This window comes from Gouania willdenowi, chromosome 16 (genome assembly GCF_900634775.1).
Source record: "Gouania willdenowi chromosome 16, fGouWil2.1, whole genome shotgun sequence".
Classification (NCBI taxonomy): domain Eukaryota; kingdom Metazoa; phylum Chordata; class Actinopteri; order Blenniiformes; family Gobiesocidae; genus Gouania; species Gouania willdenowi.
The window spans coordinates 7,872,635-7,900,546 of record NC_041059.1 but is presented as its reverse complement, the minus strand read 5'-3'; the positions used below and the strand labels follow the sequence as shown (position 1 = coordinate 7,900,546).

The 27,912-nt window shown below is 39.2% G+C and overlaps 1 protein-coding gene across 1 annotated transcript in view; it reads right to left on the bottom strand.

Annotated features, from left to right (window-relative positions):
• Positions 1-27,912, bottom strand: part of LOC114478434 (neural-cadherin) — a 159,028-nt gene that overhangs the window by 30,252 nt on the left and 100,864 nt on the right. Inside the window, 22 exon segments of the mRNA XM_074783833.1 lie at positions 356-449; positions 2,182-2,332; positions 2,334-2,473; positions 2,476-2,550; positions 2,553-2,619; positions 2,621-2,985; positions 2,988-3,122; positions 3,125-3,185; positions 3,263-3,280; positions 3,282-3,316; positions 3,319-3,375; positions 3,378-3,405; positions 3,408-3,559; positions 3,562-3,610; positions 3,612-3,899; positions 8,999-9,124; positions 9,127-9,156; positions 9,158-9,285; positions 19,539-19,682; positions 20,072-20,258; positions 20,338-20,465; positions 22,682-22,931. Coding sequence (XP_074639934.1) covers positions 356-449; positions 2,182-2,332; positions 2,334-2,473; positions 2,476-2,550; positions 2,553-2,619; positions 2,621-2,985; positions 2,988-3,122; positions 3,125-3,185; positions 3,263-3,280; positions 3,282-3,316; positions 3,319-3,375; positions 3,378-3,405; positions 3,408-3,559; positions 3,562-3,610; positions 3,612-3,899; positions 8,999-9,124; positions 9,127-9,156; positions 9,158-9,285; positions 19,539-19,682; positions 20,072-20,258; positions 20,338-20,465; positions 22,682-22,931 — 2,708 coding nt within the window.

Below are 27,912 nucleotides of genomic sequence, written 5' to 3'. Positions count from 1 at the left end.
CTGCAATAAGTTGTGAATGTTGCATGTTTATGATTGACCATTTGGCCATGGGATGCACTTCGACTTGTCATGGGAAGTTCATTAACCTAACAAGGATTTGCAGATAAAAAAGCAGGATTCAAGTATTAATTTTGTCAAATTGTGTTTTACAAGTGTATTGCAAAAGGATGGATGAAGATTATTTTAATGTTTGTAGACTCCATACTTTCTTTCTTTGTTTGGCATCATATTTCTTTGTTTGTTATAAAGATTATACATAAATCTATGTTTGAACTTCACTTTTCATCACTCATGCTTTAGAGATCCTCTAACTGTATGAGATCCCTTCAACTGTTCCTCAGTGGGATCAAAGTACCTGGTTGGTCGGCCTTCAAAACGGTACACCTTCTTGCTCCAGTCATCAAGGTCAGGAGACTGAATCTGTCCGAGTGCCGTAGTCGGGAGAACACCTGCCAAGAGTTGAAAAGAAGGACCAAAAAAAAAAAGCATTAGCTTTGAACTAGTTTTGATGGATCCCTGCAGAACAAGCAAAAGGAAGAAAGTGGAGGCTTTTTAAGGAGATAGGTGACAGGCGACGTCTCATTGGCATGCGCTGTCATGGTTTGATGGTGCAGTAGAAAAATGAGCTCACATTAAAACAGCTCACAGAGTTATTTCCCCGAAAAAGCTGAACACAGCGCTGTAATCTCTTTAGCCGTGAAATCAGCTGCCTTTTAAAAGTGCCTCCTGTTTATGAGCCTGTCAAATGTGAGACTTAAGTCGCAGTTAATTGTTTGCTTCATGGCATGTTGTTGAGTACGTGATGGATTTATATTAGCGGTTTAGTGTACTTTCATGTGGAAAGGCCACTGTAGAGGGAAACCACTAAAAATACAGATCAAAAAACCTTCGTTTTTCCACCAAATTACAGCGGGCTGGCAGATGGTGTGAAACACTGAATAAGTGATGTAGAAGGAGCGCGAGAGACCGTGCGCGTCAACTGTGACATGTACAGTAACAACACGAGCATGGAGCACTCAGGAGGTGCTGGGAAGGTCACTGGTGGGACCTCAAGTTGGAGGGGCCCATCTGTGATCAGAAGACACCAGTTTGAATCCCAGCTGGTAAACGGGGAAAATCAAGTATGAGTGAATGCTTCTGTTTCCTTCTGAAATTGCGCTTCGAAGACAAGATGATGTAACCTCATCTTCCCTGGAGAACAAAAAATTTATACTTTCACAAGACTGGTTACTGGGTTAAAAAAAAAAAAACCCAATGACTTAAAAAGTAACTATTTTGCAAAACAAAAAAAGAAGCAGACTATAAAATGATGTATTAAAGGATGTAACTAGTTGAAATTGAAAAAAAGTTTCGACAGACTAGCAACAGGAAACACCTTTAACATGAGTCCTTTGTTTTGGTACTTTTGTAATAATCTCTTATAATAAAATATTGTATATTTATGCTGTTTGTTTAGGTGCGTAAAGCTGCATTCCACACAAACAACAACATCTAGTCATTACAAACCATTGCTCACAGGTAGCAGCAAAAGCTTTGTGATAAATCTACATAATAGGGACCTTCAAACCATAATCATAGATGCCAACACCCTGAAGAGAAGATCTAAACTGAACAATTATTTGGTACAATCACTATTGGGTCAAGCTGGGATTTGGGTGTCTCCAATTTTTTCAAATCAAAAATGGATAATTACCCTGATGCCAAGAGGAACAGACAACATTCCCTGAGGAAAATGGCAAGTGAGGATGAAGGTGTCTGGCCTGCGTCGCACTGCATTAGCTTAGCATTAGCATAGCACAAAATTCGACATCACTGTTGATGAAATCATCAGTGTTCTGCCAGAAGTCCACCAGTTGTGCATAGGAAAATGAATGGAAAAGTTAAACTGTTTTAAATAGTTTTAAAAAGTTTAAATTTTAGAACAAAGCTAATACATAGAAGAGAGTTCCAGAAATATTTGAACAGTTTGAGACCAAACTTGTTGAATTGGGTTGCAAAATGCGGGAAGTAGTTAGAGCTAGATGGAAGAAGTTTTTGTTAGGATTTTTCAAACTAAATCATAACCAAACATTTGGACAATAGAGCTGAACCTAGGGTATCGTCTCTGTGAGGTACTGTGGATTCCACCCAGTTCAATAGAAAACAGCGATTCTACAAAGAGTGAGAAAGCACAAAACATACCTTCATAGGAGTAGACAATGAAATGCGTGTGTCCTGGTGAGTGTGGATGGTCATTCCTGTCACCAATAACAACAGTCAATGTGCTGGTGGAGCTCATTGGAGGTAAACCGCTGTCGATCATGAGAATCGGGAGGCGGTACTCCTTCTGTCGCCTCCCGATCAAAAGTCTGGAGTGCAGTGATGGTTGCACTGCCGTTCCGGAAGTCAGTGAGATTGAAGTTGATGGCGTCGGAGGTGAGCAAAAGGAGCCGTATGGAGAACGGCGCTCCGTTTGGGGAGGTGTCGCGGGTCTGTGGCGTTACAGGAGCAATGAGGAATCATTCATTTGCACTGCCTGGGGGGCTTCTGTGTTTTCCCAAACAACAGGCTGTAGGGTACTTCGAACTCTGGCCCATTGTCATTAACATCCAGTATAGTGATCATGACGATGGCAGAGTTTACCGGTTAAGGATGGGTTTCCAGCATCAGTTGCAAGTACAATGATTTTGTGCTGTGAGATTTTCTCCCTGTCCAAAGAATTGGCAACAACAACCCAGCCAGACTGATCAACCAGGAACTGACCATAGGGATCAGACTCTTTAAAGATACTATAAGAAAAGCGTCCATTTTGGCCTGAGTCTAGATCAGAGGCTGTAACCTGAGCAACAATTGTCCCCACGGGTACGTCTTCAGACATGGTTGGTGACTCATAAAACTGTGGAAAAAACACCGGAGCGTGATCGTTGGAATCTTCCACCTGGACAAGGCAGTGAGCCAGGCTGTAGAAATCTGCATCTTCTGCCTTTATGGTGAGATTAAAAAGCCCTCATGGGGCTTCTCAAAGTCAACTTCCTTTTTAAGTTTTATTATGCCGCGTTGATTCACTTTATCAGTCTCCACAAAGAACTTCCTGTCTGCGTCACCTCCAACTACACTGAAGGTCACCACAGCGTTTTCACCTTGTCTCCATCCTTGCGTGCTGAAACTACAAGAACCTCGCTATTCACTTCAAAGTCTTCAGTAATCTGGAAGAAAATTTAAAATACCAAATGAGCTTAAGATGAGGATGAACAAAAAATCATGTTTTTTTTCCTAGTCTCACCTGAGCATTGTAGACTTTTTTGAGTGAACACAGGGGGATGATCATTGACATCTGAATCATAATGGTTGCAGTTCCTGTTCCTTGCCAACCCCCCCTCCAATCACGAGCCTCCCCACCACCAGATAACGGTCCTCTACCTCTCGGGTTCCAGAGATCGAATGATGTCTGTTGTATATAGTCCTGTGGTTGCATTGATGCTAAACAGATTAAGATTTATCTCATTGCGTATGTTATTGATGATACTGTAGGTGAGCAAAGCATTTTTCCCCTCATTGGGGTCATCCAGGTCCATGGCATCATCTCCATAACAGAGGTATCAGCAGGGGAGTTCTCTGGCACTTGTCCAACACAAACATCCGTCAACTTCCAGCGCAGGGCACGGAAAAAAGGGGGTGTTGTCGTTGATATCTCGAACCTCTAACAACACATCAGCAAATCCTGTAAGGCCCGCCCCTCCCTCGTCTGTGGCGAGAACGAGAAATCTCCACGCAGGGCGCTCTTCTCGATCCAGGCGACGTTGAGCATAGATTTTTCCAGTGCGTTCATTAATGGTGAACTCGCCACCAGCGCCTTGACCATGGAGGGAGTACCGAAGCGCAGTCTGATCAGCTTCTTGATCTGGGTCTGTGGCAGAGACCTGTAGAAAAGAAGCAAAGGGAAAGACTTGTTTGGAAGTGCTTTGAACCACTGTATGGTAACACACAATGTGCCAGTAAGAGACTACCAAGTGCTATTGTTCATTGTAGTTCATTGCCGTAACCATTCGTTGGCAGTGCATGAAAATTCTTCGGAGCTAGGGGGGCAATCATTTTCAGGTGTTGCTGCAATTGGTCTTACTGAAGGAAGGTAATCATGCTGTACTGGACTGACTTGGTCCTGAGTCCCAGCTTACAGTGTGGCAACTTTAGTTTCAAAGCAGGTGACAAAAGACATAAATTGTGTTTTTTTTACGTAGTTCAAGTCTTCCTAATGGATAGAACTCTGTTTCGTGTTCTAGAAATCAATTAAAAGGGTACAGGACGACTCAATGACTGAAAAGACCAAACACACAATGGACTTGCACAACCCACAGTGCTGCCTTGCAGGTAGTTGTAACATAGAAAATGAGAAGGAATATTATACAATTTACAATTCTGAAGGAATCAATGATCAATAGATATGTTTTGTATAGTTGTTATAGTTATTTTTGTTAGCTAACGATTGTTTTTTTTTATAGTTTGTTGTCGACTACATTTCTTTTAAGTGAAATAAAACTATAAATAAACTAAACTCTAATGTTCACATGGGACCAATTGTCGAAATCCAATCAGACTAAGTTTAGTTTTTGGCAGGTATCCAATGAAACCTACTTTTGTTGTTGAGGAAGGCGGAGCAAGCCGGTAAGTGATCCAATAGGAAGTAAGCTGATTGTGTTTGTGTGTATAAGACGTATAAACTTTATATTTTTTATAATATTATTCAAATTTTAGTCAACTATATCTGTAACAATGTATTCGACTAAGATCTTAATGCCATTTAGTTGACCCACTAATGTGGAATGTGAGCTGGGTTTAGACCGTCGTGAGACAGGTTAGTTTAACTGAAATAGTCCTGATGACTAAAGCTCAGTTGCATTTTAATCAAGACTATGACTAAAATTAAATCAAAATTTGCTGTATAAATTAACACTAGATTTTACATATTATTTTTACCTACACTGTTTTTTCTTACCAGTTCATTACCATTCAGTACAAAACACTAGGCCATTTCTACTTTTAACAGAATATGTTTCTAATCCAAAGAGTTTAATTGCCTTTTTTTTTGTTATGTACAAATGTCAAGCCAAGCAAATAGGACATGAGGCGGGGAGCTGATTGCAGCAGCTGCCCCTGGTGCACTCAGGGGCCTATAACAACAGAGGATAAACATTTTTGCTGTTGCTTTGTCCTGTTTGCTTAATTAACCTGCTTCCCCCCGCTATCTCTGAACGAGAAGACATGAGCAGCAGCGAGGAAACAAGCTCTCACATCTGTCACTGAGACACCAAACGCAATTACAAGTTAATAGACGCCTGACAAAGGCCAGGAAAAGTACACTTTTATACCTTCTCTTCTTTTTATTCTCACCAGAGGGTTTGTTTACGGAGTCTTTGAGGTTCCCCCCCCATCTCTCACCCCCCATTCCCCACCCCCCTCCTTAGAATAGCTTTTGCATTCCTGACACGATGCCTGTACACAATATTGAAGATGAGCTGAGTGCCAGAGAGGAAGCTGCCACGCAGGTGAAGCAAAAAATAATATTTATTTCAAATTGGATTTTCCTCTCCATTCGCTATATGCTGAATTGTATTAGTACACAGGAGTGAATGTGGCATGAATTCAGGGAGGGCCTTGCTGCCTGTGTAAGGAAAACTATTGAGAGCGATGGAGAGGAACGGAACGCACATCAAATCAATTCCAGAAAGGATAGCGGGCCCAGGTGGAGCACTCGGTGACACATGCCTCTCTGATGGGGATTATTCCCCCTGCACACCCCAGACTCGCTTCCAGCTTCTAATCTGATTTAGTTTGGCGGCACATCCATATTACTGTGAATTACCGGAGATAGGTGTGACGAAAGGCGCTTAGAGAGAGGAGTTGGGACTGCTTCACTGATATAACTTCTCAGGTGGTGGTCGCTTCCTGTCGGGGAGGTTTTTTCGGACGCCAAAACATCTGCATCTCTATGGGCTTATATGGTGCTAAACAATGTCACACGTGTGATGTGTTAGGATGAGGCACAGGATCCCAGGATCACACCTTTGGAGCTATGTTGGCATTTTTTGGGTTAGGGGTTGGGGTTAGGTAGGTTGGGTTAAGGTTAGGTTAGGGTTAGGTAGGTTGGGTTAGGGGTTAGGGTTAGGTAGGTTGGGTTAGGTAGGTTGGGTTAGGTTAGGGGTTAGGGTTAGGTAGGTTGGGTTAAGGTTAGGGTTAGGTAGTTGAGGTTAGGGTTAAGGTTAGGTTAGGGTTACTGTAAGGGGTTAGTGGTTAGGTAGGTTGGGTTAGGATTAAGGTCAGGGGTTCAGGGTTTAGGTTAGGTAGGGTTAGGTCAGGGTCACAAACCTTTCTTAACTGGTGAGCTACTTCATAGCTACTGTATTGTTCAAAGGGCTACCAGTTTGAAAAGCACTTCTTAAATACTAAACTTTAACGGTTTCACTTTAATTAGAGGGTAAGATAATAAGTTAGGCTAGCAGTAACTTAAAAAGGTCAGAAATGTTTACGTTTCAACATGCAACACTTTATTTCTCCTAATTTATGCAATTGTTTCATTTCATTACATTTAATAGAAACATTAATCATCTAACAAATGACTTTTACCTTTATTTTTTTTTTAAACAAGGTGTTATATATTTTTATTATATTATATATAGACATACCTCTTACCATACACCTGATCTGCAACACTTAAAAACATTTGACACAATGTTTTAGTGAAACAGGGACAACAGATGAGAAATAGGCCTTCTGGCTAAATCTGGTATATTTTCTGTACTGATATTAATGTCCTTGTTGAATAAACAATAAATACAAATAAAATACACATTTAAAGATGGTAATTTATGGCTAAAACTGTATCAGTTGCAGCAGTATTTAAAACCTGGAAAGTGAATCAGATTTTAGATGGAACTCATTGGTGGTCCATGAGGGCTACCTGGTGCCTGTGGGCACTGTGTTGGTGACCCCTGGTTTAGGGTAACGAACGACACCTAATGACAGCCTTCATGACACCCATTCACGCTAATGACTGGTGTCATGTCATAATAATGACAGCCTTAAGCCTTTAAATAAAGTATTACCAACCGTTTATTGATTAAAACGGAGCCCAGTTCTACATTTTTCACTTATTTCTTTTACCCAGAATGTTTCTTTATAACGCTGCTGCTGTTGGTGTTCGTTTGGCGGCACATTCATGTTACTGTGAATTACCGGAGATAGGTGTGACGAAAGGCGCATGAAAGCCTCGAAGAAAAAGGAGTTTCTGCTTTCACTGATGTAACTTCTCAGGTGGTGGACACTTCCCGTCCGGAGGTTTTGTCGAACGCCAAAACATCTGATTCTCTCTGGCTTATATTGTGTTAAACAATGCCACACATGTGTGATGTGTTAGGATGAGGACACAGGATCTCATCAGAGATGTCGCCTCAGGGAAACTCAAGCATGTGTTCCAAGTGTGACCAAGAAAATCAGATCTTTCTGGTTAAACCTGATACGTTTTCACACGTTGTTTATATAAACCGTGACACGTGTCTTCGTGATGGAGTTCAGGAGGTGTCACTTTCATATGTTTCTATTGTATATGGCATCCCAGACCGAGTGTAATCTGATAATATTGAAGTTTAAAGAATACAATTCCAAAACATTAACATTCTCAACGTGCTAAGCTCAATAATTCATCTATCTGTCTTTCAGTCCTTCAAATTGATCCATAAACAACTTCCTTAATTCCCACTTGGCTTCCTGCTGCTTCGTCTCACTGTGATGTGCTTCTGGTTCTCGAGGTCTTTCAGTAATTAGAGTTTGAGTAATTGAGTCAAGCAATTAGTCGCGTGTTGCAGTCATCGAGTATTAATGAACTACTTTCTTCGTAGTCACCAGCTACGGAGAAAATTACCAATATTAGCTCAAGGGCACACATGCAACAGAAAGCTCAACATCACTTCAGAAGTTTTTCAAATGAGCATTTATGGCGTTTTATACTGAAAGGATTCATTACAATTCGAAACATTTCCCACAAAAAAGCATTCATTTCTTTTTTTTCTGCATGTGGCCAAAAAAAGGCCTTAAAGTCAAACCAGTTTTACAACAATTTACCTTAATTATTGAGCTAATAATTAGACACAAACCTCTATGAAAGTTATTTGTCTTTTTGCTTGCATCGTGTTAAGATTTTAACATCTAATTTAAAAAGTTTTTGCTCAAATATTTTGGGGGATTATTATAAAACTGAGTTCAGCTCTACTTTTTTCACTTATTTGATTTTCTGAGAATGTTTTGTTGGTAGAGGTAAAAAAAATGTTGATGTTTATGATTATTAATTGTATATAAAACAATAATTGGGAATTAACAATTATAGTTAGTAATTAGGCGTGTGTGCATTGCCATGAATCTGACAATACGATACAATATTATCCCGATACTAAACAATTGCGATACACATTGCGATATATCGCAATATCAATATTACAAATTTCACATTTACAAGTACAAAATGGTATGAAATACAATTGTTTTATTTTTTATAAACTTGCGAGAACAAGGGATTGGTAACTAAGAGTAATTCAGTATCAATATGAAAAAAAGGCGTATGTTTATCAAACTGTTAAATTACCTTTTTCAAAAAAGTTTAACCTTTGCTTTTACAACGCGTTCCTAAATTCTTTCAAATGTTTTATGAAAATAAAGTGCAATCAACTTCCGAGCTAAAATGCATTGAGGAGTGAGGTAGTTCAACATGGTCTGATGTGGTTCACTGACACCTAGTGACCGGGCGTTTACGTGCTATACATACTGTATGTTAGCACAATTAAATGTTTTTTTTTCTGTTAAAAAACATGATTTAAAAAAATCGATTTGGACATTTTTTGGATCGATACAATAATCGCACAACCAAATATCGCGATATATCACTGACTAGATTTTTTTTAACACTTATACTACTAATGTTAGAATATTAACATTAGTATTGATCCTCAGCAGATCAAACACTCTCACTAACCTCCAGGATGAACACAGGGAGCTGTGTGAGCTCCTCTGTCACCACAGAGTGATACTCGATCTGGCTGAAGACGGGCGCCTCGTCATTACGGTTCACCACCTGGACCACCACTAGTGTCTCGTTCTCCTCCACTTCCCGTCGGAGGCGACCAGCCGGAGTTTCATAGCGCTGCTCCATCTCGTAGTCGAGAGGCTGGGCCACAAAGATGGTGCCAACCTCTGGCTCCACGTCAAAGGTACCCATGGTGTTTCCAGATGTGATCTGGTAGCGCAGCTTGGCATTGGCTCCTGAGGGACAGCAAGGACGGATCAGTATGTGATGCTTTAGGTCAGGTGTTGACAAATTAATAACGAAACACGCGTATATTTATTCAATTACAAAAGACAAAAAACGACACACATGGGAATTTAAAGCTGACATGACACAAGAGATAACCCTTAAAACACAGTAAAATCCTGTTTAATTGATTGTGCTTAAAGCAAAGACAGAAACATTGAATTGGCATTACTCGCACTCACACAAGGAAGAACCTGTGCAGAAAACAATATTAAATATTTGGGGGTGAACCTGCGGTTCCCCCTCAGATGGGCTCATTGCAACGCTTTTTTCCTCATCCGTCCGTCTCTCTGCACCACACACAGTCACTGTTATGTTTTTATCTGTTAGGAAACAGACTGGATTGGTGTTTGAACACAGACACGAACATTGAAGAACAGTCATGTGGAGACAGGGTCATCTATAAGGGGGAATAAAGGGGAGAGATTTTTGGGGTCCATCCATAAAGTCAATCTCAATCAATCTTTTATTTGTATAGCGCCAAATCATAACCAATGGTATCTTAAGACACTTTACAGTAGAGCAGTCTTAAGGACGGACTCTTCATTTTATGGATACACACATATGCATATATACGTATATACACATACATATGTATTACACACCCAACATGAATTCATCATGGCGGCAAGGAAAACCTTCTGTTAAGCAGCAGGAACCTTGTGTGGATCCCATTCCTATGATGAACAGCCATCCACGTTATGCTGTGTTGGGTGTGAAAGTCAGCAAGTCAGCAAAATGATGGTCCATTGTTCTATGAATCTGTGACAACCACATTTATTTATTTATATGAATAATATCCACTGTTATCCAGGAACTTTATAAATATTTGCGACATAGTATATAGTCATATTAAAGATGTAAAACCTTGTTTTAATTAGAAATAAAATCGGTTAAAAGTGATACTAAATGGTGGTGAAATGGGAATTTTAAAAAAACACAGAAATTGGTTGAAAGTTGCAAATTAGAGTGGCCAAAAATGTACAGAAAAAGGGTTCAAAGTGATGTAATTTAAGAAATAAGAACAATTAGTTAGAATTAGTAACCTGCAATTAATGGACATCACAAATCGTGAATGTGGTTAAATTGTCAAAAATAAGCATGAAATGTTTTGAAAAAATGTTAAAAGTGACAATAATGGGTCAACATATGCAACATCAGGTGGGAAAAGTGGTGGAAAGAGTTTACAAGTGCCGAAAATGTCTTGAAAGTGGAAAAAATGTGCAGATAAGGCATTGAAATTTGATGGAAAAGTGGCAGAAATACATTAAAAATTGCAAAAAACATGTCAAGAAAAAGTGATGAAAATAGGTTAAAATATGGCAAGTTTGGTGTAGTTGCAGAAAATTTATAAAAATAAGCAAACAATTGTTCAAAACATAATGCTAGTTTCTTAAAGGCATCTGGCGAGCCCCCTCTCAGTGTCCTAACTCCGAATAGGGTCCTGGCCTTAACGTTGAGAATACCAGCAGTAAGTGATCATCATATAATGTTAAATAAAAAAGAACTTAAAATGAACACACAAACATGGGTTGATACTGTTTTCCTCTACCTGGAGGAGGAGTTAAACTCTCATTCCAACGTTTCTGTGCCAGGCTTTAACCTGCAGGTCTCTGAAGGTCCATCCATGACTAGATGAGCAAACTTATGTTGCTGTCCTCCTGGACCAGGTGAAGGACTTTCACAAACAGAAACTGTTAAATTATCAGCTTTGCCTTCAGGCTCCAACAACAACAATAACAACCTGACACATCATCTGTTGCTTCAGACTCCATCTCTTTCTCTCTTTGGGGGTCTGGGTTTGCCTTCAAACTCACACTCTCTCTTTTACACATTTCACAGTCAGCTTTTGACCTGTTCTTTCTCCACAATTTTCCTCCTGTTTTTAATTATAACTGAATTTAGAAAAAACTAAAAATTGATTTACATGAACAAAATGATTGACGGAATATTAGCTGGCTTTCAGCTGAAAGGTTGTGGGTTCAATCCCACATGGAATCTTCTTCCTACGTACTGTACACTGGCTTTCCGCACTATTTTCTTCACACTTTCCACAAATGTCAATGTGCAACTTTGGGTAAGTTTCTTAGCCACAGGCAGACAACATGAACATGATACTGATCGGAAAACAACTTCAACTACTTTGGTTTAAAGGTTGTACGTGTCTGTGTCGAAGTGTAAGACACTGAACCCTAAGTTGCTACCAGTGTCCCATGTGTGAATGGGTGAATGAGCTGATATAGTTTGGTGCTAATTAAAGTAAATTTTCCCACATAGAAGCGTAAATCGATCCCAATGGAGGATTAGCACCATACACCTATACAGTACTTATGTTAATACATAGAGCTCCACTCAATATTAACCCACTCTAGTTATGAAAGTGCAACATAAGTCAAGTTTATTTATAACATCTTGGTTCTTTTATTTGGGCTGTTTTCATTTGTAGTTTTATATAATTTATCTTTTTCTCTTCACTATGGCTGTGTTTAAAATGTCATACTAACGTACTACTCATACTAAGTCTGACGTCAACTATGTAGTGCGTTCACATTAGATAGTATGAAAAGATCGAGTACACAAGATTTACCCGGATGTACTGTATACTTTACCAGGACAGTATGCACGGTGGACACACTAGTCATACTCAACCACCCATGATGCATTGCGAGAGGACAACACATTCTCACTCCCAACTCGGGAAGGACCCTTTGGGTCGGCCCGTGGCAAACTGCCTTATTTATTTAATAGATATTATGGCTTTACAATTGTTTTCATGACATTTCTTGTGAGAAATGTATTTATGGTTAGGATTAGGGTTAAAAGTCTTATTTTGAAATGTTGATTTGAAAAGCAGCTTACGGACCCTCAGTGTCAGAAATGAACGTCAAAGGGGTATCGAATACAGACGCTAAAGGGTCGTTCCGGAATGTCAATATGTGATGAGTAGGGAGTGAGACTTGGTTGGAAAGGAACGTGAAAGTATCCTTCAAGCTAAAAGTCAAACATCCCCTTTTCAAAATAAAAGCATTTCTTCTTGACCTCCAATAGTTTTTAACACTTTTTGTAATAATAGGACTCTTGTTTTGAAATTAACTGGAAGTTTAATCACACAATGAAATGTGTTTTTGCAAGTTTTATGTTGACATGTTGATATTTTACTTGGTCACTTTCTCACTTAAAATGCATTCAGAATTTTCACAGGTAGAGAATCAACGTAGATATTTAGCTTCAGTGTGCTTCAGGTCGTTTTAGGTTCGAAATGCATCTAGGGAAACTTAAAAGTATACTTTAGCGGGAATGGTCATCATCGTAATCATACTCCGTCTTCTACCTTTGGTTTCGTAGTTTGTGTTTTTATTCTAAAGTTTATTCAGCAGGTTTATCCTGCACTATTCCATAAAGAAATACCAACACACACTCCTACACACACACACACACACACGCACTCACACACACACGCACCGTTCAATTAAACTCATGCATCCACACTCACTCTTGCACACATGCACTCAGGCAGGTGTGTGTTCTTTGCCCAGGGGCAGGTCTGTCTGAGTCCAGTTTGCTTTCTGTTTACCAGCACTAAGGAGAGACAAACACCATCTGTGGAGACATGGAGGACCTTCATTACCACACTGCAGCGTGTGTGTGTGGATATGTGTGTGTGTGTTAGGCTTAGGTGCACAAGATCATCAGAGTTTCCGAGCACGATCTGTGGTGACACTCGCCGAATAGCTTAGTGAGCCTTTGTAACTGGAATACTGTGTAAATGTGCACATGGGAAGTCGCTCCAGCAGTTTTTCTGCCTCTGGCGACTTCCCTAATGATCAGTCTACCCATATGGCACTGCCCTCTTAACACACACACCGCACACACCACAGGATAGGGCCTATTTAATTTGCAGCCTAGCAGGACTCTCCAATTTGTGATTAAGGTCAGATCTCCGCCTCTTGTGAGGTGGGCTGGAGGGAAGAGTCGACCCTCACAAACTTCTGTCGACACTCTGAAGGACTGCGCTCATATTTTGAGAGGATTTTGTGTTAAAAAAAAAAAGAAGTGCATTAAAGCATCTCATACTGTGCTCTCAGATGGCTGGGAGAGATACAGCATGCTTCTAAAAATTCAGCTGGCTGCAGCGCTCTGAAATTAATTTAGAGAATTGCAGCATTTTTAGATATAGAGTTAGTTTTTCTGAGTGATTTTTTTTCTTAACTCCTATGAGTGCCGTTACGTTAGCTGGGGTTCTTCCTGACGTAGCTGTTGTACAGCACATTGGTTGTTAGGTGAAGAAGGGATGAGCTACTGCTGCATACATGATAAGGTGCAATGCAGGGCAAACAAAATACTAAGGGGTTGAAATACAAGAATAACAGTCTCTCATACGTCTTAAACTACGCAAACATGTCTTGTCAGCTGGATGAAATGAAGCAGCTTATTATGAAATGACACAATTCTCTGGGCTCCAACCTTGCCCGAAGGCCAGAATACTCAGAGACCAAGACAGGACCAAGACAAGACCAAGACAGGACAAAGACAGGACAAAGACAGGACCAAGACAGGACCAAGACAGGACCAAGACAAGACCAAGACAAGACCAAGACAAGACCAAGACAAGACCAAGACAGGACCAAGACAGGACCAAGACAGGACCAAGACAGGACCAAGACAAGACCAAGACCAAGACAAGACCAAGACAGGACCAAGACAGGACCAAGACAGGACCAAGACAGGACCAAGACAGGACAAAGACAAGACCAAGATTTTTGGGAGTCTAGACCGAATCCGACACAAGCCGAGACCAAGACATGACCAAGAATATAAAAATCAATCAAAGTTTCATGACGAGGTTGAATAGTGAACGAGCATTCTTTCTTCAATTTGGGTTTTCTTTACATTTGACAAACAGAAACAAGATTTCTGCAACTCTTTCAAAGGACAACATGTAAAAATCTCAATGTTGTCACGTTACCAAGTAGGGACGACACACACTTCCCTATAGACCCTTTGTCTGTAAACATTGTGACATATTTTTGTTGGGCGGGGCTTAGCCTGAAGGCAAAACCACAATTGTCTTTTTTTTTCTGAGCATGAATGTTGAATTTACGTCCACTAACGTTATTCCTCCTATTCTGGCACCGAAACACAGAACAAGATGACATTCTAAAACTGGAACATTACTAGCCTCCACAGTCTTTAGCCAGCTGCGTTTCCTGTGTTTGCCTCCAGCCACGTCACTGGTGATGTGGGCCATTAAGGGGTCTATGCAGTGTGTGTACAGCAACACTTTGACAACACAAAGAAAGATGCTTACCATGTATAACAACTTTAGGTCAGTCCTTATCATCACCATAATCAGCTTTTTAATGCACTGCGGTATCCCCAACATGAATAATCACTCACTTTCATACGACCCTCATTATAACCCAGTTTAACTACAGAGAATGGTATTTGTGTGTGTTTATTAAAGCCCAGGGTGACATTAAAGTGAAACACCAAAGTCAGCAAAATGAATGGCTCTTGATCTCATTAGCAAATGCTCTTAGTTCTGCAAATTTTCCACCACATGGACCAAAATGGATAAAAAAATAAATAATTAAACCACTTGTGCCCAAAAAGCAAGTGCTGCTGGTCTGAATGGGCTTCAGGGTGAAAAAGGCAGAAAAGTCATAATTTGAAACGCAAACTCTGAACGTCCACCTCATTGCAACTTCAATTAGGCTTTAACATTAAGTTATAGGCTACAAAGGCATTTAATGGACAGGAGCAAGTGTGGAGTGTGTGTTTGTGTGTGTGTGTGTGTGTGTGTGCTTTCCCACCAGTAATTGTGTTTGTCTGACCTACAGTTTTTATGTGGACTGAAGGTCTGCAGTTCTTCAACACCTGTCAGCTTCAACAACAAACTGTGGTCTTAATGTGTACAGGCGCACGCACGCACGCGCACACACACACACACACACACACACACACACAGCCAAGGTTATGATGCAGTTACTGCAGTCAGGGGATAAAACCTTGGATTCAATTTACAGCTCATCAGACCTTAGAACGGGGCTTTCAGGAGTTTTTTCACCTTCAGCAACCTCACATAAACACACAAACACATACACATTTGCACACTTTCCACACCTAACATGTGCCACATAAATACATGTTTATGCATAGCACTTAAACTAAAGCTCATAACCATATTTTAAATTAGAACATCTTATAATGAACACATTTGCAGGAGAAACTCATTGGAAGACAAACAGAACAGATAGAGCTACACAAAAACACATTACTGTTGTTATTACTTAATATATGTACTTGTTTATTATTTAATAATAAAGTTTACTAAAATGTATTGGCATTTCTCTGCAGCAAATTAACTTCACATTGTTCTGTTGATAAAGCTGTTTACATTGTTCCACTCAGTAAATAGTGATAATAAAAGCATGGTAGAGGTAGAGACAGTCAACATTATTAAGAGCCACATTATCAACATTCAATGCCCCAATCTGGGCATTAATACAGTCAAGAACAAAGGGTTTGGTGTTTTAGTTGTCATTTATATGTTTGATCTGTGTTTTATGTTGTTTTGTATATTTTTGGTTGCCATTTTTAATTTTTTTAGAGCTGTACTTTTTATTTGTTGTGATTTTCCTGTTGTCAGTTTGTGTTGTGGTTTTGTAAAAAAAATATTTTAGTATATTTATGTAGTTATTTGCAAATATCTTATGTTATGTAGTGTGTTTTTGTTGTTGTTTTGTGTAGTATTTTGTATTTATACAGTCTTCTTGTGTGTTTTTGTAGTCAATTTGTGTATTTTTGGAGTCGTTTTGTATATTTTTTGTTATTCTGTGTATTTTTAAAATTCATGTTCAGTTTTTAATCTGGTTTTTTTTTGCTTTCTTTGTGTTTAAGGAGTGTGTTCTTGTGAGTTAGAGTAAATTTTGTTTATTTTTCTGTCATTTTGTGTGTTTTTAGTATCAATTAGTTTTTTGTGGTGTTTTTGGTTTTTGTATGTGCTGTTTTTCACATTTATGGAATTTTCTGTCATTTTGTGTGTTTTTGGTGCATTTACTTTGGGCGCTGCACAAAATTAGACCGAGGGCCTCATGTAGCCCCCTGGGTTGCCAGGAGCCTGTGTCTGATTTAGATGCTACATTATATGCCAGAACGAAAATAAAATGAAAGAAAAATAAACACAGGAAATAAACATGACATATTTAAACTTCGTCATCGGAACTCTGCGTACAGAAATACTCAGAGGCTCAAAGTCGACGCCAACAGAGAGAAAGCAGCGCAGACAAAGAATTAATTGTATTTTTGTAGTTTTCAGATTATTTTTTTCCACTTTTTTGCCTCCTGCTGTTTATTGGTTGAGAGTGGAGGAGGAAGAGGGATGAAGGACAAACACAAACAAAGGCACAAACATCAAAATGTCGACCTCCAGGGAGCAGCAGCACTTGCTAATGAGTAGCGACAGTGAGAGGAGATGAGACAGCAGAGGAAAAAATGGAAAGGAAAAAATATTAAAAAAAAATAAGATTATAGAAAATGTATGAATGAGCAGTGAAAAAAAGGAGAAATAAAGGAGTCTATCTGTTGCTTATTTATAATGTTCCTACCGATAGCTCAAAGTAATTGGGTTATTATAACAAAACGCAACATAAAACCTGAAAAAAACATAAAGAATCTCAAAAAAGCAACAAATGAATGACAAAACAGATGTTATTGTATACACAACGGTGCTCCCAAAGCTCATTTACAGTTAAACTTTCATCTCTTTTCTAGGATATATTCAAAAGTCACCTGAGGTGACAGGACAAGATGGCACCAGCGTGTACCGACCATAGTCCGCCTGCTCTGCATTGTTTTGTATTTTGTGCCAAAATATCAGTGTTTCTAGTTGATGTCCGTCAGGCACTTATATATTATATTATTATCTAAATCGATCTTATGAGGTGTCTAAATCACAACTTTGAGGATCAAGCATCTAAACTCCCTCCTCACTCTGCGTCAGTACCAGCTGACCTGCTGCGCTTGCGTGTCCCGTGGAGGAAGCGAGCCCAAAAGCGGGGTAGACGCGGAAGACTTCTAGTGAGGATCAAGGCGTACTGGAGGTCCAATCCCGGGATTGCTCCAGTTCTTTCTACACCTGGATGCCAGGAAACACATGGACTGCGGTGGATCCAGCATGTGGCCCCCGCGTGTCTGGACACCGGCCTGCGTCATCCGCAGCTGGCAGCGCCGCTGCACAGGCGCTTTCCCCGACACCATGGTGTGGATCACAGATGCCTCCAGCCCATGTGTCGCAGCTCTCCTCGGGCTTGCGAGGAAGTGTCTCTACGCCTGGGCCTGCAGAATGCTAGATCGCTAGCTAACAAAACACAACTCCTGAATGACCTCTTCATGTCCCGCAAATTGGATTTTATGTGCCTAATGGAAACTTGGCATCGGGAGAATAAGTACTTTCATTTCAACAAGCTGTGCCCCCTAGACTGCTCCGTGTTTGGGACTCCTCGACTCGCGGCGTGGAGGCGGTTTGGCACTTGTGACTCTTTCTGCTGCAGACTGATGGACACGAACACGTACAATTACTTCAAGCTTCAGACGTGTAAGGTTGGAAACTAACACTCTTTCCACTGTGTTTTAGTCTACCAACCTCTTGGTCCTGCTTGTTTATTTCTCGATGAATTTACCAAGTTTTTGCCATCTATCGTTAAATTGGAGAGTGATATAATCCTTGGTGATGAAACCATCATCAAGCCCTGTGGACATTGCTCCTACTCCCCTGTTCTTAAATGTTTTTAATGTTGTCGGTCCTTGGGTGGTAAAATTGATAAACCTTTCACTTCAATCAGGCTCGGCCCCCAGCTTCTTTAAACATGCTGTGGTGAATCCCTTTCTTAAAAAGCCTAATCTTGAACCGGTGAAGCCTATGAATTACTGGCCCATATCAAAACTTCCCTTCATGTTAAGAATCATGGAAAAAGTGGTGGCTGAACAGCAAAAACAAAAACAACTTCATTTTTGGAACAGCATGTTTTTTATGATAAATATCAATCTGGCTCTACTGAAACTGCTCTTGTGTAAGTATCCAGTGATGTGATAATGACCGCTGACTCTGGTCGATACACAGTTTTGGTTTTGTTCGATTTGACACTGTAGATCACGGTATACTGATTGATCGACCCAAGTCTGAGACAGGGTTTTTTGGGGCTGTTCTCCTGTGGTTTTCCATATATAAATGGAATAACTTCTAATGTTGGTATCAACAATGTAATGTCTAACATGTCCAACCTGTCATTTGGAGTTGCCCAGGGCTCTGTTCTAGGGCCTGTTTTGTTTTTCATTGTACCTGATGCCTCTGTGGTTTTGAAAATGTGTCTTATAATTTCTATGCAGATGATATTCAGATGTATTGCTCCTTCAATGACTCAGAGTTTCACTTTTTATTTGTGTTCTTGGAATGTGTATCTTGCATCAAAAACTGATTGTCTTCGATTTACCTTAAGATAAATTCTAACAAAACGGAAACCAGTGAGACAAGCTTTGATGTAAATTTTCTGTGTACAAAACAGGGGACGGGACTTGGATAAGCAAACTGCTTCTCTTGTCTCCTTTTTCGGCATGTACAAAAAAAAAAAAAAAAAAAGAAAAGAATAACAAAACTTCTGTGAATGCAACCATGTCGGAAATAAACTGAATAAATAAATAAAATAAATAAAAAACTCTGATCATCGCTCCTGATAAAAAGATCCCCCTGATTAAAAACTCCCTGGAAAAGTTTCTGGAAAAACACACAAAATGGCAACAAAAACATACATACTGAAAAAACATACAAATATACAATAAAACCCCACTAAAAACATGAAATTACAACAGAAATACACAAAATTACAAAAAACACACAAGAAATATGTCAATCAAAACACGCAAAGTGCACCAAAAATACACAAAAAAATACAAAATAGAGAAAAATGTACAAAACGACTCCAAAAATACACACAAACCCTTTGCTCTTTGATCATCTCTGTCTTCCAAAGTGTTCACATCCCATTTCCATGTTGTCCTTATTTATCGAAATGATTAGAGTGTGACTTATTCACTATTATCTGATGTTTTCAGGTATTAAAGACCAACTACCAAAACACAATAGTCACAGAAACAAAAACTGCATCATGAAATCAACACCAAACACAGCATCATTCAACATCCTCACCTTCATCTTCGTCATTGGCGGTGACGGTGATGAGGACGAAGCCGACCTCCTTGTCTTCCTCCACGCTCACCTCATACAACGGCTGTGAGAATGCGGGGGCGTTGTCGTTGACATCGGTGATGAAGATCCTGACGTAGGCAGTGTCTGGGGGGAAATTGGTGAAAGTTACAGATAAGGCCACATGCATCTGAAAGCACAATAGTACATCTCGCAACCTGCATCATTCAAATCAGCTTCGGGCTAATAGCGGTAGCTTGCCTCAGCATTCACTGGACACGTAATCATATGTATTTCTGTGATCAGTGAGAGTCTGAAGATGGAAAAACACAAGGCGCTGCGTTTGAAGAAGAGTTTGATGCTGTAAATGGCATCGGCGTGTTAATACTTGCTGATACCGACGCCAGCCTTACAGTACAGTATCGAGGCCCCTCCCGATACTAGTATCGGCATTGGCACAACAAGGCTCCTGCCCAAATCAACCTGCAATGGAAACACGTTCAAAGCGTAATCTAGTATTACTGAGGAGATCAAACCTGTGTTGGGCTGCCCCTGTTGACTCTGCCGGGCCGATTCAGACCCGTCCTGCGACTGCACCTCGATCAGGTAGGACGCTTTCTGCTCACGGTCAAACGAGGCTTGAGTGAAGATGATGCCGCTGCGTGAATCGATGCTAAAGAGCTGGGAGTCTCCACTCTCATCCTTCAGGATCACATAATGGACCTGCAGAGACCAGACAAACCAATGTTACAGTGAAAGAAGCCAAAGCTGACGGCTGACCAGTCACCCTGTGGTTCCTCACCATCCCATGGAGACCAGTGTCCAGATCTGTGGCTGAAACCTGAACCACTGACATCCCAATCTCTGCTCCCTCTGGAACCGTGGCCTCGTAGGTGGACGACAGGAAGAAAGGAACATTGTCGTTCACGTCTGAAACAATCAACAAAAGGAAATGTTGAGTAACAATAGGAATACTTTTTAGTGGCATCTTCACGAGACCAGTGTTAATTTTGATAGTTAATTTAGTTTTAGGTTTAGCCATAGTCTTTTGACTGAAATGAAAATAAGTTTTACTCAAAATTTTATTATCAAATAGTTTTGATTGGATACCTTCCAACAAAGAAACTTAGTTCTCATTAGATTTCGTCCCAAGGTTTTTTTTTCATTAATTAACAAAAATATCAACATATTTATCCCCGCCAAGCACGAAATAATCACATTTTTGAGGGCCTAAACACATTCAAAAACTCATGAAAATTTGATATTTTGTTAGAATTTCACTTGTGAATGGCAAAAATGACTCAATAGCGCCCCCTTGAAAATTGTATTGGCTCCCAGCTTGGACTGATTACATCATCACTGTGGAACTTATGTAGAATTCTGACATCATCGTTGTGTTTTCGTTTCATTTTTTCATTAGTCGTCTCGATATTGTCACTTAGAAAAATGTAATGTACAGAAACCATGACAAAAATGTTTTGTATTTTGTATTACCAATGTAGTAAACAAAACAAAAGGTAAAAAAACAGGACAAGATCATTTAACTATGAGTTATCAGTTGGTCTGTGGTCTTTAGTGAACATCGGAATAGGGATTAAAAACAGTGCCCATTAAAGTATAGTTTTAAAAGAAAAAATCAAAGCTTTTAACTAATAATTGTATTAAAGCTCTTTTAAAACCTGATTTGGCTGCATTAAAAATTGATTTTTAAAATGTGTCTCTTTGAGATTTTTTCATTTTGAATAAAAGCTATTATAAGTATTGATAATTATGTTATTTTAATTATTCATCTAAAAACCTGACTTATCAAATATCCTCCACACATCTTGAGGAGTCCATATAACAGCCTGCCATCTTTCTTTTACCCTCCATAAGCCAATTAAAGCCTCCGATGTGGGCTTGTTCAAAGCCCATCAGTCAGGAAGGTGTTTTCTTCACTTCTTTTTCTGATCCTGTTCACAGACGTTTATTGGAAAGGAAGTCACTGATAGAACGAGGTGTTGTGGACCTACACGTCACCACTCACAGCAGTTTTCCTTCTCTTCACCTAATTACTGTTTCCTCATCGTTTCCCTGCACTTACTCATTATGAGTAGGTTTTTTACCTTTGCTGGTCACCAGTGGTGGGTGATGTTTTATTGCGACTACCGGGAGCAAGATAGAAGCAACTTAGTCACCAATCGTAATGAAAATGTGTCTTGATGTACCTTTTCATGTAATGTTTTTGTATATTTTCTTTAATTTTTTTGTTTCTTTTTCATCTTCATGGAAATTTTTTATCTTTAGTTTTTAATTCCAAAGAAAAGAATACGTTTTTATGACATATTTGGCGCCCAAGCACAACGGTGCGTAGCACCCTATTGTATTATTATTATTATTATTATTACAACCAGTGATTGCATTTTTGAGGGCCTAAACATGTTCAAAAACTTGAGCATCAAATTTGAGCATATATTAGGACTTCTGCAAAATTCTGACATCATCAATGTAGAGAGTGATGTCATGAAGAACTTTTACTTCAGTACACTGAGGATTTCCCTGATCTGGGTTAGTACTGCTACCCAGATCAGGGTTAGGGTTAGGGTTAGTACTTCACACATTCACATTTTTGTTTTAAACATACATGGTTATTTGGTTGTGTTATAAAACAATCTTGACAGTAAAGTTGAATCTTTATAGATTGAAATATTCCTCTTAGCAGCCTGTTCACCTGGATGATGTTCTACGCTTATGGTAGTTACTAAGAGTTTGCCAAAAAAATGAGTTATGGCGTAACCCAACCGTCATTCATAGCCATAGCGCCACCTATTGGTAAAAGGAAGTCATAGGCATTATATTTGCACAGAACGTTGCAGGAAAGTTTGTGATATAATCTTTGAAAATGGTCAGCTACGTCTCAGCACGTTAAAATTTCTGCCACTTCCCGACATGCGTATGGTTGCGAGGGTTCATTCAAAGCTGCTTGCAGCTTTAATATTAATAAAATTTTTGTACATTAGGAACCATTTTCCTTCACATTCCATACTTCTCTTATCTGTTGTGTAACTGATCATTATCCTGAACCTGTTAAGTAACACATGTTCCTGAAAGGTTGTTTTTAAACCACATATACTCAAAGTTACCAAATCCACACCCTCCCATCTCACCTGTCACATTGACGTAAACAGTGGTGAAGGAGGCGAGTGGCACTGCAGCAACGTTCTGCACCCGCACCCTCAGCATGAAGAAGCGCGTGGTCTCAAAGTCGAGGTTCTCTGCCACCAGAATGGAAGCCGAGCCGTCAGCCCGGTTCGGTTTGATGTAAAACCGCACTGGCATGTTGGTCTCAGGCACCTGACCCTCCTCCAGGTTGTAGGTCACCCGAGGATCGCCGAGTGGAGACGTCGCCTTGATGGTCTAAAGAAGGATGATCAATAAAAATAAATGTTAAAGTAAACAGTTCAGTGCAGATTATTGCGTCTTTATGCCCACAGATCAATCCGACTTGTTACATGTAAAACAGCTGCAGATAGATATGTGTCTTCTGCATCAGCGATGCAACATCTAGGGGCCCTACAACCAAAAAAAAATCCTGACTTTGCTTTTTAGGCTAAATTTTTAATAATTCACATGTCAATATTGTGAGAAAGTGTCTGAGTGAAGTTAAACCTTTTGATAGGAAAGATAAAGTCAATTGTAATGGACTTTGAAACAATTTATTCAAGTGATCTATTTTTAATTTATCTTTTGTAATATGCAAAAAAATATTATTTATTTAATTGCAATAATAAAACATGCATATCTGTCACGAAAAGATTGCACTTCATGTAGTGTTGAGGTGAAAAAAAGAGAAAAAAGGGGAAAAAAAATGTAGAAGAAAAAAGAAAACAAAAAAAATTCAGGTGACAACTCTTTATTTACATTTGAAACTCTGTAAAGGTCAATCCACATATCAAATATATAAATATGTTATTTTACCAAAATTACTTAAAAACTGTGCTTCATCAAACCACTTCAGAGAAGTGTAATGTGACACCCCTAAATATGTGTTGTTGTGTTTGTGTGTGTGTGTCACGTGTATCTCCTCTGGGTCTCTCCCCGCAGGGCTGATTGATCATTGCTCTCAGGTGTGAGTGGGGCGGAGCTACATCTATAAAGCTGGTGAAGACCATCAGCTCAGTAACTGTCATTCCTGGCTTCAGACTGCCGTCACTTCTTGCCTTCTTTGTGTTTGTCTTTTAGTTATTATGCTAAACAAATGTTGTTTGCTGGCAATTCCCCTTTTGCATTTGTAATGAACCTGAGCCAGTTGTGACAGTAAATTGGGCTTTCTTTTGATCGTGAGATATCAATGTGAGGAAATGGAACCTGTGAATAGCTTTTTACTAACGGATCTTGTTGGGTTCTTTCTTCTTTTTTACTATGGACTTTATATTTTGTTCAGTGCTTTGAGATGACTTTGTTGTATTTTGCGCTATATAAATAAAGTTGAATTGAATTAACGTAACTCAGGTGCACAGCCTGTTCCTGGTCTGAATGAGCTACTTACTGAGGACCACACTAGCCAGCGTCCTTTCCACCTCTCCTGTCAGGCAGGTTTGTCTTACTGATTCGCGGCCATTAATAACAAGGGAGTTTCATCCAGCTGTATTAAGTGGGCCCAAAAGAAAGCTCAAAAGTCCTTCAAGGAGAACACATTTTCTGTCTACAACTTAATTGATTGAATAGCTTGACCTCTGGGTGGACCGTGCTGTCAAAAATAGGGGCCTATGAGTGGAAGTGGACAAAAAGTTCACAAATAAATACCTCATTAACAAGAGAAGAATCTCCATATTACAGACAAACTAAAAACCACAGACTTTATTCCCAAAATTATTTCTTTAACATAATTCGTCCATTTTCTTCAGCGAAAATATAGCATGATCATAGTAGAACTCCTGTTGTATCATTTTGAATTTGTTGACACGTGCGTGTGTGTGTGTGTGAAAGGGAGCTATTAAAGCCAGTGTCTCCTAACCTTGCTCAGGAGAGATCACATTATTCCACGGTTGAGTGATGCCACTTCATCCACAGGAAAATCTAGAAGGCTACAAGAGTCTTTCTCAACACACGAAAGAAGCCTGCAAACCTAGTCATGCTATGATCCCTTAACACAGTAAATGCTACTTATTGAGCTTCAGTTTTAAACTTCAATTTAAAGATAAGTGGTGAACTTGACATGTCCAGTGTCATGACAACATCTAGGATTTCCTGGTGACTCGATGTGTAACTTTGTGTTTTACAGGAAGGAGATCTTGGTTTAAGCTAGCTGGTATCTGTTTCTGGTCAAATCTAGTATAGTTATGCATTTGAAATGAGGATGGTTGGGTTTTCTCAGAGTTCTACAGTTTCTTGCAGTAGTCTACAAACATGTAGGACTTGCTGCTTCTTTCTGTTAGCCCTACAACGAACTTGTGAAGACTTCAAGGTGTAAACCACTGCGCATGTAAAGTAGGGTGATCATAGTTTGAATTTCAAAAAAAAGGAAACACTTGGGTTGACCTCGGCATACTCAAAGTACTCAACGTTTTATTGAATCTTCCTTGAAATGGCAAAATACAATATAATAAAAAGTTATTGTCAATAAGGTTTAAAAACACAATTCTCTCTTTATAACAAAGACCTAAAAAAAAAAAGAAACCAGTGGTGACTCAATACAATCAACTTAATTATGCATTTTAACAATCTGTCCTTGAAAAATTTAATATACTACAACTCTACAACTTCACATCTCAATCTCACTGTAAAATAATCTATTCTTCCCCACCCTTTCTATTTCCTACCTTGAGTTTCTCCTCCCTGCTCCCTTTCCCCTCCCCCTCCACCTAGGTGTAACACTGCTCTCCCTTTTTATATCCTCCCTGTAATAAAAGGTTTCTTATCCTTCCTAAGGGAGGGCTGGTGATGGTCACAATTAAGCTATAAAATAAATCAATTTATTTTATTGCAATAACAAAACATGCATTGCTGTCTCATAATGATTGCACTTCTTGTAGTGTTGACCTTTGACAGCATGAGCAGACAAGTGAAAAGAATAAAAAATAATAATTTAAATTTAATATATACCGTGTTAAAATCTCTCAATCTTTGAAACAATATGAGAAATATCTCCTCCTAGACATTAAAACTATAACAAAACTCTCAAAACTTATAGAACAGTAAATAATCATTACATATATAATTAAATCCACCACAGTTTGGTCTCTTTTAATCTTTCTCTCGAACTTTGATCTTTCTCTTTTCCTAGTGTGTGATGATTTTGTCAAAACAAAGCGGCATCTTTAATGATTCTGTCACGTGTGAGTAAAAATACTGTAATAAACCATATTGGCTTTAAAGAGCAACATCTTAGCTTTGAGAAACTGGTGGAATTTCTCCAATAGAGGAAGTATTAGCATTTCCCCGAGATGAGTTCAAGGTCCCTGAGAAACCCGAACAATTTCATTAATTTGTAAAAAAATCCCCGGACAAGACGTGAAAAGAGGACATGTCTGAGTAAAACTGGATGCATGGTTACCCTATCTAAAGCATTTGCTATTGGGGCGTATAAAAGAGGGGTGGAGGTAAATGTATGGATGGGCAACATATGATTGAAAAGGTCAGTTTACATGATCGTCTCGCCTCATTCTCTAACCCTCAAATAACAAACAAAAAGGAGTAGTAAAAGTATTGAAAGTATAGTCGTGAAATGAACAGTTCCAACTCCATTGTTCCAGCGAACACAGCTGAGATGAGCTTCGTGCAAATATGGGAAACAAGAGGAATCTCTTAGCGAACAACAGAAAAAAGGTCGCTGTCAATAAGCAAAGGTAACACATTTCCCCTGAGTGAGAAACAGTGTCCACCCACTTTAAACATCAAAACCCTTTCAGCTTTCTGTTTCCCTGTGATCCAAGAGGCTCAAAGACACTTTACTTGTATGTTTTTACCAGATTATGAGCATGTTGGAAAGACCTCACAGATTCCTCAAAACACCCACCTTTCCAGACAGGGTTTAAAGTTGAATTACAACACACCAAATAAAAATGTAATATGATTACAGCTTTATCTAAAAATGTTCAAGTATCAATAACTGCTATGAAAGTCCATAACTAACAGGTTTCTTGTATCTTTCCAGGTGATGAGTCATGTCAGGACACGCTGGGGCTGACTGAGCGGCTAAGCCTTGCAGTGGGCCGAGACCGCGGAGCGAGCGAAATCAGAGCTAATGAGAAATCATCTCATTAGACATCGATGCAGTGTGCTGAAGTCACACAGACTTCACGCCTGTGGAGAAGTGGCAGGAGATCTCAGTCAGCTGGTGCCACATGTGCATGTGAACGGCACAGCAGCCAGAGTGTGCGTTGATCTTTGGGGTTAAGTGAAAAAATGCTTAGATAGCCTTCATACCATTTTATTGTAATACATGTTATCTATGGACTTTATATGCATAGTACTATATCTAAATGTAAAAAACAGGTCAAGGTTTCATTTATTCAAACAACTATTTTTCAAGAAATTTACTTTGATCTCCTGACATGTTTTGACTGTCAACTGCCAGTCTTCTTCAGAGGCGTCTGCTGATCGCTTTGATGTTTCCCTGAAGTCCACGTAATGATTCCAGCAAGTTCTTTTTGACTTCTCTTTGAAAAATATGTTAAGGTTTCATTTAGTCAGACAACTCTGCGAGTCTTCTTCAGAGGCGTCTGCTGATCGCTTTGATCTGCACACGTGGAATCATGTCCAGAGATCAAAGTAAGTTTGAATTTGAAATTGATGGTTCAGGCTTTGCAGAGTTTAAGTCCATCTACGGTTCATTTGAAGCACACAAAGTAACATCTCCTTACTTAGATTCTAGCTTCATAAGAGATTCATAAGATATGTGCTTATTTCTCAATAATTGAAGTTCAAATAGCTACAATGAAGAATTATAGTTTTTATTGAAAAATAAAGCGAGAGCATTTTGTCATTACATACACATGCACAAACTTACATACACAAAAGCTATTTTTGGTCACAGATTAATGCAATAAGAAAAAAAAACAGCTGACCTGACCAATACTGTATGTGCTCTTTCACAATTACTGTAATGATAGCCAAATATAACTGTGGCTTGGAAGTAAATAACAGCAATCAATTTGAATTAAGACACTACTAACATCATTTTAAAGTATTGAAAATGGGGTAAAATGAAGTTTTCATTATATATTTTGTTTAAAAAATGAAAAACAATAGGTAAAGACTCATTTATTTACGATTGTTCAGATAAAATACAAGTTTAAAAAGGAAAGATAACAATGAAGCCTTAAAGTCAGAAACAGCCCACGGTCACTGTATCTTTTCTGCATTTTGCATACAATAATTTACTGTGTAGTAGTCG